Source organism: Mangifera indica, chromosome 4 (assembly GCF_011075055.1).
Source record: "Mangifera indica cultivar Alphonso chromosome 4, CATAS_Mindica_2.1, whole genome shotgun sequence".
NCBI lineage: Eukaryota > Viridiplantae > Streptophyta > Magnoliopsida > Sapindales > Anacardiaceae > Mangifera > Mangifera indica.
In genome coordinates this window covers 401,440-416,337 of record NC_058140.1, presented here as the reverse complement: position 1 = coordinate 416,337, position 14,898 = coordinate 401,440, and the positions used below count along the sequence as shown (strand labels likewise).

Genomic DNA, 14,898 nt, shown 5'->3' with positions numbered 1-14,898 from the left:
TATTTTATTGTATCATATTATATTATACAATATATATCGTATATTATATGATACTAAAAAGTATGTTATTGAGAAAATATTACATAGCAAAGAAGGAATCATATTTTCCTTTTTGGATGTTTAAATCAAAATCATATTAGAATAAAGAAGTCTTGATGGGATAAAGGCTAAATACAAAAGGGTTTGAAAACACTAGAAGTGAATATTGCTTTTGTCGTGTTGGCTAAGTGATAATTAAGGTTGGGTGGGCCCAGATTAAATTTAATCAAGACCTAACTTAATCTTAATTTAAATTTGAAAGAGTCTATTTGAGATAAAAAATGTTAAAATTTATATTCAATTTGAAAATAATTTAATTTTACATTCGATTTTAACTGATTGAAATTCAAATAAATTTAAATTCAATCCTTAACCCAAATTTAATTTGTTTAAATTAGATTCAAATTTAAATTTAAATTTAAATAATTTGAATTGAATCTAATGGCGGATAGCAAGGTTGTGAAAGCCAAGGCTATAGAAACAAAGCAACAGTGATTCATCTACCTTTAATAATTGAATTTCTTTTTCTAAGACAGAACAACTTGTAGCAACTTCTTTGCCTTGGTCAAGAACGATACGACAAAAAGACCAAAATGAATGGACCCCAATATTCCCAAATCAAACTTTATAACCCTATAAATTATTCTCTTTACTATTATGCTCATACTTGATAAAAAAAGGACCACCCGCAATTCACACTTCAAATCTACCATATATATAAAAGCTATCATGGGATCTCCATTAAAAATGGATGCCCTTGTTTTCTTGTCTCCTTTCACCTTACCATCTTAATATGCTTAAATTATGACCCTCCATTGATCTCTATGTTCACTGTAATTTTCACTCTTAAAACATTGTCATCAATTTTGACATAGGGTTTGATGTTGTGGGTTGAGTAATCAACTCAAAAGAAAATAAGTTAAAAATAATCAATCTCAAGACACATAAATATTACTTGGTTCGATAATGTGTCTAAATTCACAAAACTGTTCTGTTTTTATTAAATTATAAAAAAAATATACCTAGACTCGTGCATTATATAAATTAGGATTTTTTCTTATATAGTGAAACTTAAAATACAATTGATACTTGACTTAATCTCTTTAGTGTAGTCGGACAGAATGAATCTTCCAAGGATAAAGTGCGTGTTTCAGACTTCAACATGACTCATTTTGTATGGAATGAGCTTGTTACCTTGCTTGTTCTACTTCCCACAAATTGATTTGCTTGGAACAACTCATTCCTCTTTGAAATGGCTAATGTTCTTCGGGAATGAGTAACGACAAGTTCTTTTGAACGATCGTTCTATTTTTTTACAACGTTGAAAAAAATTGTTTTGTGCTTGGAATGCTCATTATATCTGTCCTAAAACTTTAAGTGAATAGTTTTTGAATAGGAGCCACATTTTTTTATCTTCGAAGATCTAATTAGGAGTAGTTTAAAGGAACTCGTCACATGTGACAACCAAATCCATCTGTACGTTGATAAGATTAAATTGGAATAATAAACCTTGGAAAATAATGGGAAAAAGGATCTATCTCTTCTTCTTTTTGAACTTGCCATTACAGAAGATAGAACCGAGGCCAAAGAGATTTACAGTGGCGCTTGAAATGTAAGGTGGAGGGATGTTTAAAACTGGACTAATTCTGACACCATTGTTGGCGTTATTATAAGATCCACAGTTCTTCTTCCAAGGCGGCTTCTGGGTTGAAGAAAAATTGTTGTTGTTGTTGAAAGAAGAAGAATAAGAACCTGAGCTTGAAACTTTTGATTTCCTGGAAACAGATGGTTGTCTTTGCAAATTCTGCTTCTGGGTTTCCTTTGCCATGGATGAAAGTTTCGAACTTGGAGCTGAACCAGTGGAATTACTCCTTGAAAGGAACTGTAATGACTTGATTAAACTCTTGCTTCGAGAGCTATCGCAGTTGAGACTACTGCTTCGTTTGAATTGCCAGAAAGATTTATACAGAGGCTTGTCGTAATCTTGATCATCATCGAGAGACAACAACTCTTTTAATCTCTTCTTTTCCGTACAACTTTCATTGCCCAAGACTTGAGGAGGAGAGGATGAAGAAGAAGAAGAAGATGGTGGAGGTTGTTGGATTTGTTTCTTCTTCTTAATTTCAACAGGGAGAATCTTGCCATTGGAGAAAAGCTCATCAGCTGAAGAAAGCTCCTGGAAAAACCGACTATTGTCAATGCAGAAATCGAAATCAGAACTTGAATCAAGAAGCGACGAATCCAGTCTTCTCTCAATATGCGAAAATCCATGATCTTTCTGGTTAAGATCATGTGAAAATGAGATACGAGGACTAGAAATCTCCGAACAAATATCAATAGCCATATCCGAAAAACCTGAAGCTGGGAAAAAATTCGAAAGAAAACAAAGAGGGTGGCCCTGGCGACCGGCAATTTGTAAAGGAGAGAAAGGAAATGATGAGAAAGGAAGGGATAGTCAGAAATGGCTGCAGATTTAGCTTTATTGTCGAGTAAGGAGAAAGCAAGAGGCAACAAACATGGGAAGGATGAAGTATGGCGCGGAGATTGAGGATGAAACAGATTCCATTAATTGCAGAAGATAACAGAAAAGAAAATGAAGAAAAAAGAGAGAGAAAGTAGTTGAAATTAAGCACCGAAAGGCTATAAAAGGATCTTCGCTAACTCTAGGTGGGTTTCCAATGAAACTTACTTTTACTTTAGGAATGGAAACAAAGAGTGAGTGAGACTGAGAGTGACCTTAATCTAGGGTGGATTTGCTCGGATCGTTATTGGGTTTGAATGACCTTAATCTAGGTTATCTGATCTGAATTTTAAAAAATATGGGTTTGAAATAAAGAGATTATAGCTAAAACTCGATTTAGTTAGAACTTTTTACTAACATCGAAATCATTACATTAAAATACATCTTGTTGATGATTCTTTTTTTTTTTTTCTAGTGATTTGAATGAGATAAGTTTAATTTTGAGTTGATAATTTTGGATTCGAACTAAAATCGACCTGTTTAAATCTAACCTTATCTTAATATTTTATTTATATGAAATTAAAAAAATTAATGTTGTTTATATAAATAATAAACTATGTAACACTTAAAATGACAGAAACATATCAAGAAATTGAGATTAAAATAATATAAATACTTACGAAAAAATGAATAAAAATTAATATTAATTAGTGTCTAATCGGGCACGAGAGGTAACATTTGCCTTGGCTGAAAATCATATACATTCTGCATATGTATAATCCTACCATTGTTTTATAACGTTGACACACTCGAGTTTGACTGCAATCTGGAATCTTAACTTTGAATTCAAACTGACCAGATGGTGTGAACAGTTAGACCAAGAAAACAATGAGTTGTAAAAAAATTAAAAAAAAAAATCATAAAAAAGCGAAAATAAATGGGTAAAAAAGAAAAAGAATTAATAAAGAAAAATAACTTTGACGAAGAATCTTTAACGGACTCTTAAATTATTAACCTAAAACTTTAATTTAAGTTTAATTTGTTTGAAGTAAATACGGATTTGAACACACCGGACCCCAACAACAATTAACGGAATTAATGTAGACGACAGATAAGGGAACTTGCAGGTATATAATAAGATAAAAATGAATGATGGAGGAGGGATCCATCAGAGAACAGAAGAGAGACATGAGGTGTTTTCAGTCTTTGTCACATGTTATATGTCTCCAATTCATATGGCATCTCATGCTTCTCTCTTCATCCCTCAATATTAATCTTTTTGCAATGGAGGTGGAGCTTCTTCCATGTGCCTCCCTTTTCATTTTCCTCCATGTGCTCTTGCTTAGGGTGGATTTGTCCTGAATTGAATAAGTCACTCTGTAATTGGATTTGTAATTCGATAACTCAAATTAAGATTGACTCATTTATCTATTTTGTAATATTATTTTTTTTGCCATTAGCAACAATCACTCCTTTAACAATTTGTGGATATTCAAAATTATCTAATAATTAAATCGATTTGATATCTGAACTGAAAATTAAGTTATTTGAAAAACCAGTTTGGATGCTGATTAGAAAATATAACAAAATCAATTTTTTTGGTTTAGCTACTGATTTGTACATTTTTTTTAAAGTCAATTAATCAAACCAAGCTGGTTTTTTAAAAATTAAACCAAAAAAAGTATCAAACTAGTTTTCAAAAAATTAAACAAAAAAAATAATAAAGTAGGGTGACAATTTGAAATTAGATTAAAAATTAGTTTCGATAGTCAGTTTCGATAACTGATATTTTTATTTTGGTTTAAAATTAATTAATATTTAAATTGATTCAGTTTTAATTTATAATTTTTTTCAAACAAAAAATTTAGTTTGACTCAAAATGATGTCAAACCTGATTGATTAACCAGCTTAAACAAAATTGAACCGAGTATATAAATTTGGTGCAACCTCAAGCTGACTCTATGTTTGACTTGGCTTAATTGAAATTCACACCTACTTTTGCCTCATCGTTTGGTCTTGCCCGCTTCCATTTTTCACTGTTTTCTTGCCAATCAAATATTCAAGATGAATCAATAAATAATATCGAATTTTGATTTTTAACAAGTGATTAGTTGGTTTAAGACGGATTTGGATAAAATCAGTTCCTAAATATAGGGATCGGATATTAATTATTTGGAATTAATCAGAATCAATCAAATTAAATTCATCCAACTTGAAATTTAATAATATCTATCATTAAATACTATAATATTCAAGAGAATTTCTTGGGGAGGTGACATATAAGACACTGTTTACAGCTCACTTTTTCCTTATGCCCACCTTGGTTTAATTTAATTGAGCATCTCTTCTCCCAGAGTGATTACAATACTGTTCTATCGGAACTACTTGACCTCGAATTCAAGTTCGCATCAAATGATCGAAGTTTGAGTTAATAATTGGATATATTTTTATAAAATGAATTAAGTTTGAATTGATTCAAACATTTAAGTTGGAATTATCTTAAATTAAATTCAAAATTAAATTATTTTTCAATTGAATTTGAATTTTATCTCATAGATAAATTGGTCTTGGTCTGATATTTTTGAATTTAAATCAATCTAAAATTGAGTTTTATTTGGGCTAAGCCTAGATCAAATCCAACTTCAAATACTTATTATTATTATTTTTTTTTTCTAGTTCTAAGAAGAATCTAAGTATTGTTCTTGGCATCTTCCAAGTGCATCCACATGTGGCCTCAATGAGCTCAATATTTCAGGAACTATGAGCATGAATCTCAAAATTATAAAAGTTAACACTTGGTAAAAAAATGTATTTGATTAGTTTTTGAGATATTTAGTAATTAGATATATTAATTGATGAAACTGGTGTTTTACGGTTAATCTTCTCGTTGATATAAGTCTATTAAAGTAATATTTAAACATTTAGGTGACATTCTTTATCTGTAAACACGTATGTTTGCGCATATGTTTAGATAAATGTCCTTAAATTAATACAATTGTAACAAAAGGATTAACAACTATTTTGATCATAATGACTCTATAATAACAAAAAGTGGTCAATTAAGAAAAGTTTATAGCCTTAATATTATTTTGACTAAGGGTACAGATAATACGATAATACTATTATAGTGTTGAATGTCTAATGACAAATTTCACATGTCGAGATTGTTTGTGTCAATCGGATGCAACATATAGGTGCATGCTAACTATATATTCACTAGACAAACCCACTAAAATTATTTCATTTAGATGGTAATCCTAATGTTTGTGAAATAGATCCTCTAGTGAAATTTGATGCATGTGATTCTTAATCTTAAGAATACTTGAATATTTCATACACCAATTTATGTAGTTTAACACTAACCTAATGTAGTATTTTTCAAAGGACTATTAAAACAGTAGTGGTTAGATATGTTGAGAAATATAGCAAAACTATGGTAAATCAACAAAAGATTCACACTCTCAAGTATGAGAGTAGATATCTTAATGCGTTCTTTGATAATGACAATAAATTAAAATCTATGACCGTAGTAGAATGAGTTGGTGTTTGATCTAATATTAATGCAGTTGTTGTTTGCTTAACCAAACATATATATCAATGATAACTACTTCTATGTTTTATCGATTGATAAAAGGATTCAAATGTATAGTAATTATATGATTTAAAGGTTAACATTAGTCTTTTGCTGATTCTTTGTCAATTGGGTAATTATAATAATTTGCTAAATGTTACTTATAGTTTGTGAATAAATGGATAATTAATGATAAATTAATCATAAATTTATTCACTATTAACATGAAAGAGAATCTATGAGTTACTTACTATAAGGGTTGATAGCCATGATTCAAAAGTTAAATATTTACTATATATAGAGAGAACCACTTGAACACCATGATTTAGAGCTCTATTAGTGAAAAAATATGGATCCAATTATATTACAATGTATGTCTTACTGGGCCTAAATACATTAAGAGCAAACGAAATTAATTCTACAATTTATGGGTTGGAATATAATTTGTGAAAATTAGATTAAGTTATAAGTGCATAAAAAGTGAATTAATTAAAGAGAATCTTGAAGATAATGAATTTAGACATAACATTTTGGAATAAATATTAAAATCATTTAAAGACCCAATTAATATTTGATAAAAGATTGAATCAAAAGTGCAATTAATTAGACTAACCTTAGGATGAACTATACAAAGAGATAAATTAGGGATATGATTTGTCTCGTATCAATTGAAACATTAATCATAACTTATGATTAGAACATAACCCTAGCCGCCCACCCTTAGAGAAAATTTTTTCTCTCACTAACTTCGAGATCCATTCACTAAAACTATTCTAATATAGCACCCACAAGGGTCTTTAAAAAGCTTCTATACTCTTGTATGTTTGTGGTCGTCTTCGTATGGTTAAATAGATATTCTACTACGTTGTAAAGAGTTGTGAAAGAGTTTCAGACAATCCTAAGCATAACTCTATGTGAACAACCTCTAAATGTAGGGTTGCAATATGGAAACCTTGTAAAACAACCTTGAGATCTTATAAGGGTTGTTTTTATAAACATATTCCACCAGTCAATTGGTTAGCTTAGGGATAACAGAACACTGACATTAATAAATAATAACTAATTAAATGATAAACAATATTTAGTAACATAACTATATTTACTAGTTAAAATTCAAAAATATTTTGGGATAACTAAGATATCAAATTCTTTGCCAAAATCATTTAGATTATAAAATAATAATAATAAAAATATGTTACCAACTAAATATCTACTAAAATAGTAAAAAAATAAAAAAAATCATGCATATAAATTTTAAAATAACTGGAAATCTGGCCCCATTAATAACTCATATTTGCTTCAATTTTCAGATTCTTGGAAACTTATTCACTACTCTTTTGTGTGGCATCTCTTCTTTCCTTGTCCAAAAGAAAGAAAAGAATTATTCTATTGAGGGTGGATTCTATTTGAACTGTTTGAGTTCAAAATATTATTTGATTTAGTTAAAATTAGAACTTATCTTGTCAATGACTCTTTTTTTATTTCTTTTTAATGATTCGAATTCACCCTTAACTATACTCAAAATTAATTAAATATTTAAATAAAAAAATCTGTCTGTCCTTTTGTAACATCTATAAATACAATTGTAATATAAAATTTAGAAAATCTTTTTATTAGTTAATCAAGATAATTATAAAAAATTTAAAAATATAAATGAAATAAGAAGATAGTTAATAGTAGCTCCTTTACTGAGGTACAACTGTCGAAGCATTAGAGTCCAGGTGCCCCCTATTCATTAAGCTGTTGTACATAACCGGAAAAAACAGATTTCTGTGTTCAACTGATAAACAACTTTCAAACCCAAAATCTCTCCACAATTTCTCTTAATGTTGCTCTTTGCGTAACAACCTCAAAACAAACCCTTGTTTCTGTTTGTGTTTCGAACCCTTATATCTATATCTTTGAGCCCTTTCGTTTAACTATGCAGAGATGGAGCAAAGCCAATTCCAAAGCCAAGACCAGGAGAAGAAGAGAAGAAGGGTGCTGAGCAAGCCCTTGAGACTGAGATGTTCAGTGAAGAATTACAACTGGGGAAATCTGGGTAGTAAATCACACGTGGCTCGGTTGTTTTCTCGCAATTCCGGATCGCATATTGACCCAGATGAGAGTTATGCCGAGTTGTGGATCGGGACTCATGGATCTGGACCCTCGTTTGTGGATGACCCGTTTGGTGGTCTGAGTAGTCTCAAGGAGTGGATCTCTAAGAACCCCGATGTGTTGGGAGATCAAGTTTTGAAAAAATGGGGCGCTGATCTTCCATTTTTGTTTAAGGTGAGTTTGGTTTGATCTCGATTTTACTGATCTGAATTGTAAAAGGAATTGGTGTTGTTCTGGCTTGTTTGATCTTCATTTTGTTGAGTTTTTCAGGTGCTTTCGATCAAGAAGGCGCTGTCGATACAGGCACATCCTGATAAGGAGCTGGCGAGGGCGCTCCACAAGTCTCAGCCCAGTTTGTATAAGGATGATAATCACAAGCCTGAATTAGCATTGGCTTTGACTGAATTTGAGGCATTGTGTGGCTTTATTAGCCTCAAGGTAACATAAGGCTTGTTCCTCATTTCATCTTAGATTGATTGATCATCATAGTCAGTGTTTATTTTTTGTAAAAAAATGGGATCATTGGCGGAGCGGACCCAAAGATTAAGGACTGTGTGATTATCTTAATGTACTTATGGAATCTGATGTTATGTGTGATTAAATTTCATATTCTGAATTTACAGCTTGATTATTTTCAGGATCTTAGGACTGTCTTATGTACAGTTCCTGAAATTATAGAATTGATTGGTGGAGCAGATGCAGAACAATGGTTACCTGCCAATGAAATGGACAGAAATAATGAATTGGAAGCAGTTCTGGAATCCATTTTCAGTCAAATTCTGCTGTCAAGTAAAGATAGAATTTCTCAGATTTTATCTAAACTTAAATGGAGATTGAATTTGGAGAAGAAGGTAGCTTCAAAATCATGTCTCCAGTATATAATTTTCTCTATGCATTGTGAAATTCCACCTGCTGACTCTTTTACAATGTTGTAATGTGGTTCATTGAATAGAAAAGAGAATTGACAGATAAAGAAAAATTGGTGCTGAGACTAGAGAGTCAATATCCTGCCGATGCAGGTGTCATGGCAGCGTTGTTTCTGAACTATGTGAAGCTGAATCGCGGTGAAGCATTGTGCATAGGGGCAAATGAACCTCATGCTTATATCTATGGTGAATGCATAGAGTGTATGGCAACATCTGACAATGTCGTTCGTGCTGGCCTTACCTCTAAACAGCGGGATATCCAAACACTCCTCTCTATGCTAAAACGTCGAAAGGTGAATAACTTCTAACTTAAACAAATTTGCTTAGTTTTTGAATCCTTAGTAAATTGTTCATAGTATTTGTATTGCAGGGTTTTCCAGAAATTCTAAAAGGACTCTCGTTGAATCAATACACAACAAGGTACCTCCCACCATTTGAAGAATTTGAAGTGGATCGTTGCATTCTTCCTGATGCAGCATCAGTGGTGTTTCCCTCTGTGCCAGGACCGTCTCTATTGCTGTTCATAAGTGGGAATGGCACAATTGGTGCAACATTATCAGAAGAGCACATGGTTGAAGAAGGAGATGTTCTTTTCATGCCTGCATACGTGGAGTTCACCATAACATCAGAATCAAAAGAGTTACATTTGTACAGAGCTGGAATTAACAGCAAGTTTTTTCAGGCTTAGTAATTATTACAGTTTAGTCGGATGATGAATAATGAACATAGAATATGGTTACTAGAATCAAATAATCCCAGTTATAGGGTAAGCACAAATTAAATTTTGCTCTTGTTTCGATTCAGTCTATGTGTTTGAATGGTTTTTTTCCTTCTTCAAAGAGTTAATGAATTTATTTCCGGCGAATAGATCGTGTGATTTTCTAAAGCAATTATGTACAAATGAGTACAAAAAACTGATTACTCAAATGTATTTGAAAAAGATCTTGAAAATTCACTTCTCAAATCCACACTCTGCAAATTCAGATAACCCCTTACAAAATTCGGGTCAACACTATGCAACATTTGCGCAGCCTTTACAAGTGTATTCCTCTGCCACTCCATTTTACAATGTCTAGCATGCAATTCACTTTGATATGTTGCTTGCTTTACGCTCTGAATATGCTTCATTTTTGCAGAACCTTCAAGTTTCTGTTATGAAGTTGAATGATTTGTCGCCATCTAAACTGCTCATGGTTATATATTCAAGAGCTCATTGTTCTGAAGTTTCTGTTATTCAGACGTGTGATTAGGATGGCAATGGAGATAGCTAACGCAGTTACATGTCTTCATAGCTGATTCTCCAGGTGTATTGTGTTTAGAGATAGCAATTCGATGAAGTGTGGTGCTTTCCCTGTTCTTGGATTTTTACTTTATGTGATGCATCGGTCATCCTATTTAATGCCTTCAACATTTCTCATAGGGATCGGTCCAAGCTGGCTCAGTTAAAATCCACAGCGAAGTTCAACAATTTAGATCATGATCGATTGTTTTGTTCATCTGGTAATATTGTTTGTCTTATCGATGATACTGTAAACCTCTTTAATGATATTATTTATTTTATCGATAACTCTAAATATCGTTCAAGTTAATTTGAATAAGTTCAAATTCAAATTAAATATTATCGATTTGATCTAAACTTGAGCTCTCCCTAAACATGACTGGTCTCAGGGAAAATTCATCCCTAATTTCTCATACCCATGTGGCAGGTATCAACTACCCAAGTTACCAGTTGCACTTGAGGGGATTGGTTCATTAATTATATGTACAATGCACCTAGCAGCTTTGACTTATCTCAAATTGCTGTTGCCAGACGTCTGAAAGGAAAGGACCGAATTCCTAGTCTCATTTAAATATTCAACAATGGTGTCTCCCAGCTTTTAATTATTGTTGATCAACTTTTATATTAATTCTGTCTCATTCATTGCCATGAATTCAACAGTCATAAGTCCCCTTTCTTCTCATCTTCACAATTGCATCATCCCCAGATGAAGAATCGTCTTCCAGGCTTCTGTTTTTTCATTCTTTGTATCCTTTTAAAAACAGTTTTGGCCCAGTTGGATCCTTTATATGAAGCTTGTGTGCCTGAAACTTGTGGCGATGGACAGAAGATTACCTTCCCGTTTTACATCCGGCACAAGCAAGAATCCTCCTGTGGCTATCCCGGCTTTGAAGTCTCATGCAATAGCCAAGGAAATCCAGTTCTGAACTTGCAGAATGTCGACTACCTTATCCATCAGATCTTCTACAATGACAAAATTCTTCGCCTCTCAAACACCGCAGTAGTTTCTGTAACAAACGCTAACAGTACCTCTTGTATAGATCTTTCCAGTCATCGCATCCAAAACGTGTCGCTTCCTGAGGACCGGTTTGCACTTCTTTCTAACCAGACTGACCTCGTTTTGCTCTACAATTGTAGCTCTTCATTGCCTGACGAATTTTCAAAGTACAAAGAAGGTATCTGTGAAGATTATGAGAACAAAACCGTGGGTGAAGTTTTGGCACTGGTTGATAATGATCCTAACCTGGAAAATGTTTCCAGGGGATTCCGTTGTGGTGATCGGGTGGTGGCGCCGGTGGACATGTATGGCGGAGACAGCGGTGGGTTTGGGATTGCAGAGATGCTAAACAAAGGGTTTTTGCTTAACTGGACAGCAACGAATTGCAGCGTTTGTGAAGCTAGCGGTGGTAAATGTGGCTTCAATTCTTCTGCTTACCATTTCATGTGTTTCTGCCCAGATAGGCCTCACGCTCACATGTGTGATCCAGGTGCGTTTTTCGTCAGTTTACAGTTCTGAATTATCAAATTCTTCCTTCAGGTTAATTTTCATATTAGTTAGTGTGTGATTTTGTTTTTTCTATTAAAAGTACTCGACTATTAGATTTTTGTATTAAATCAATGAAAATTTTAGATTTATCAATTGAAGGGATTAAATTTTTAGTTTTTTTTCTTGAATATATCAAACAAACACAATTAAGATGATTTGTTTTGTAAGTTTATGTTAATTTTATGGTGTGTTTTGCAGGCCATGCCAAAACCCTTTTCAGCAGAGTTGTAATAGGTAATGCAGTCTTCAACTTCTAAAAGAGTACACTGGTTTCTGTTAACTCTGTTTTTTGATGGCAATTGATAATTCCTTTCTTGATTGCAGCAATTGTAGCCGCTGCAATTGGCATGCTGATCTTCCTAGCTTTCTGCTTTATCAGAAAAAATTCTTCAAATAACTGCTTGCTCTTCTGGAAGAAGAAAACTGAGGATTGCCAAAAGATTGAGGATTTTTTAAGGAACCATGGATCCCTTGCACCTAAAAGATATAGTTATTCAGATATTAAGAAAATAACCAATTCATTCAAGCATAAACTAGGCCAAGGAGGCTATGGAGGTGTTTATAGAGGTAGCCTGCTCGATGGTAGTAATGTGGCTGTGAAGGTCTTGAATGAATCCAAAGGTAATGGTGAAGAATTCATTAACGAGGTTGCAAGCATTAGCAGGACTTCCCATGTCAACATAGTCACTCTTTTAGGTTTTTGTTTTGAGGGCAAAAAAAGAGCTCTCATTTATGAGTTCATGTCCAATGGATCCCTTGAGAAGTTCATATTTGAAAAAAATCAATCCAAGCCAGATCATAAGTTGAAGTGGGAAGCGTTGCACAAAATTGCAGTTGGCATAGCTCGAGGATTGGAATATCTTCATCGTGGCTGCAACACACGAATTTTGCACTTTGATATAAAACCTCATAACATTCTCTTAGATGAAGATTTTTGTCCTAAAATCTCTGACTTTGGCCTTGCTAAAATATGCCCCCAGAAAGAGAGTATTGTATCCATGACTGGTGCACGAGGGACTATTGGTTACATTGCTCCAGAAGTATTTTGTAGGAACTTTGGAACAGTCTCTCACAAAGCAGATGTTTATAGCTATGGAATGATGATTTTAGACATGACTGGAGGAAGAATAAACAACAATGCTAGAGTCGATAATAGCAGTGAAATGTATTTTCCACATTGGATTTACCAGCGTCTTGAAGCAGATGAAGAAATTGGATTTGAAGACATTTCAAAAGAAGATGATAAAGAATGTGTAAAGAAGCTGATAATAGTGAACTTGTGGTGCATACAGACTAATCCCTCAGACAGGCCAACGATTAGTAGAGTATTGGAAATGTTGGAAGGAAGCCTTGATTCCTTGCGAATCCCACCCAAACCTTTTGCAACTTCTCTAGAATCACCCGGAAGAGATTCTTCAACTTCACTTTTATGCTAGCATTTTAATTCAATGATATTGTATTGTATTAGGATTACCCAATTTTAGAAATTATGTTACACTGTTAACCAAGGAAGCATGGAAATGCAACCTATGGTGCAATTTTGTGTTTCTGAAGCATTTTCATTTTGGAATGGCCCTGAAACTAGTATGAAACATTTTGGAGGCGTTCCAGAAAAATTTCGAAACACATTTCTTTGAACAAAATATGTGAATTTGATGATTGAAGAAGGGTTCTTGACCACTCGTATGAAGGTTGATTTCCAACATTAACAATTGCTTGGGAAATTCTTCTAATTGAGGGCTTCCCATTTACTCAATGGCGGAAGATGAAATTACTGGAAGAGCTAACAATTGTGAGAGTGCAGAAGAACGTTCTAGGAACTTGTCCACTAAAACTAGAGGTGGTGTAGGAGGAAACTGTGCCAGTGTTTCATCACAAATATTGTTAATCCAGGGGCAGAGTAATCTGCGCCACCACTTCTAACTTTAAGCTAAATATGAGGGATACCTTCTCAACTGAGAGAACGTAGGAAATAGTAATATTCAGATGAAAACATTGAGAATACTAATTTAATACAGCCTGATGAATTTGCGCAAGCCGTAACATTGGAGGATGGAGTACACCGTTCTCAAAGCAGTGTTCTTGGTGGCAGTACTGTAATCAATGCTGGGTTTTATAGTTGGGCTGATTAAAATTTCTATAAAAAATTAGATATGGATTGGGGCATGAGAATTGTGAGTCAACAAAAGAAGCTGTTGTGTTTAGGCCAGAGTTGAAAAATTGGTTGCTAGAGATGGGTTGCTGGAGGCTTATGGGGCTCCTTACTTTTTAATAAACATGGTAGTTGAATTATATGATACCATTTTTAAAAATAAAATAATAATAAAAAATTTTAATTACTATGTCATCATTTTAGATCATATTATAAACACATTAAAAAATTTACGATTTTTCATATATGTCTTATTATATCATCATTTTTTTTAAAAAATATATCGACTTATATTAGTAATATATATCATATCATATGATATACTACTATATCGTATTAATTTGATACATCTCATAATACGTATTATTTTTTACTTATATAATATCGTATTATAAGATACATATTATGTATCGTAACATTCTGACACAAAGTATGACACTTTTATTTTAAAGAAATGTTATTATATTATTTTATAATAAAACCTCTTTATTTTTTTCATATTTATACATTTCCTACGTCTGTGTTTGCTATATTTTTGGAAAAATACTTTAGAGTTTCCTGTAAAAGAAATTGGATCTTTGGTTGAGCAGATCCAAATATTCAGGACTGTGAGATAATCTTTTTGAACTTACGGAATCTGATGTTGTGTGTGATTAAACTTAATATTATGTATTTACTGCTTGATTATTGGTAGGGTCTTAGGACTATCTTATGTACAGTCCTGAAATTATAGATGATATATATTTGATCACCTCTTTACTTTTGGCTTCCAAACCTATCCCAAGCCTACTTGTCATACAAGAAGCTAAAGGGCATGAATTTCCAGC

The 14,898-nt window shown here is 32.9% G+C and overlaps 3 protein-coding genes across 3 annotated transcripts; 2 read left to right on the top strand and 1 right to left on the bottom strand.

The window, feature by feature from the left end:
* Positions 1 to 1,557: 1,557 nt before the first annotated feature.
* LOC123214187 (probable membrane-associated kinase regulator 1) lies at positions 1,558 to 2,718 on the bottom strand. The gene has a single exon (XM_044633952.1). It carries the CDS (start codon positions 2,381 to 2,383, stop codon positions 1,574 to 1,576), a length of 810 nt encoding a protein of 269 aa, XP_044489887.1. The 5' UTR covers positions 2,384 to 2,718; the 3' UTR covers positions 1,558 to 1,573.
* Positions 2,719 to 7,783: 5,065 nt separating this feature from the next.
* LOC123214184 (mannose-6-phosphate isomerase 1-like) lies at positions 7,784 to 9,959 on the top strand. The gene is made up of 5 exons (XM_044633949.1): positions 7,784 to 8,342; positions 8,439 to 8,606; positions 8,807 to 9,019; positions 9,121 to 9,387; positions 9,465 to 9,959. Exons 1-5 carry the CDS (start codon positions 8,001 to 8,003, stop codon positions 9,780 to 9,782), a joined length of 1,308 nt encoding a protein of 435 aa, XP_044489884.1. The 5' UTR covers positions 7,784 to 8,000; the 3' UTR covers positions 9,783 to 9,959.
* Positions 9,960 to 10,796: 837 nt separating this feature from the next.
* LOC123214178 (LEAF RUST 10 DISEASE-RESISTANCE LOCUS RECEPTOR-LIKE PROTEIN KINASE-like 2.1) lies at positions 10,797 to 13,628 on the top strand. Its single transcript, XM_044633938.1, has 3 exons — positions 10,797 to 11,860; positions 12,118 to 12,153; positions 12,244 to 13,628. The coding sequence occupies exons 1-3, from the start codon at positions 11,080 to 11,082 to the stop codon at positions 13,353 to 13,355; spliced, it is 1,929 nt and encodes a 642-aa protein (XP_044489873.1). The 5' UTR covers positions 10,797 to 11,079; the 3' UTR covers positions 13,356 to 13,628.
* The last annotated feature ends 1,270 nt before the right edge of the window (positions 13,629 to 14,898 follow it).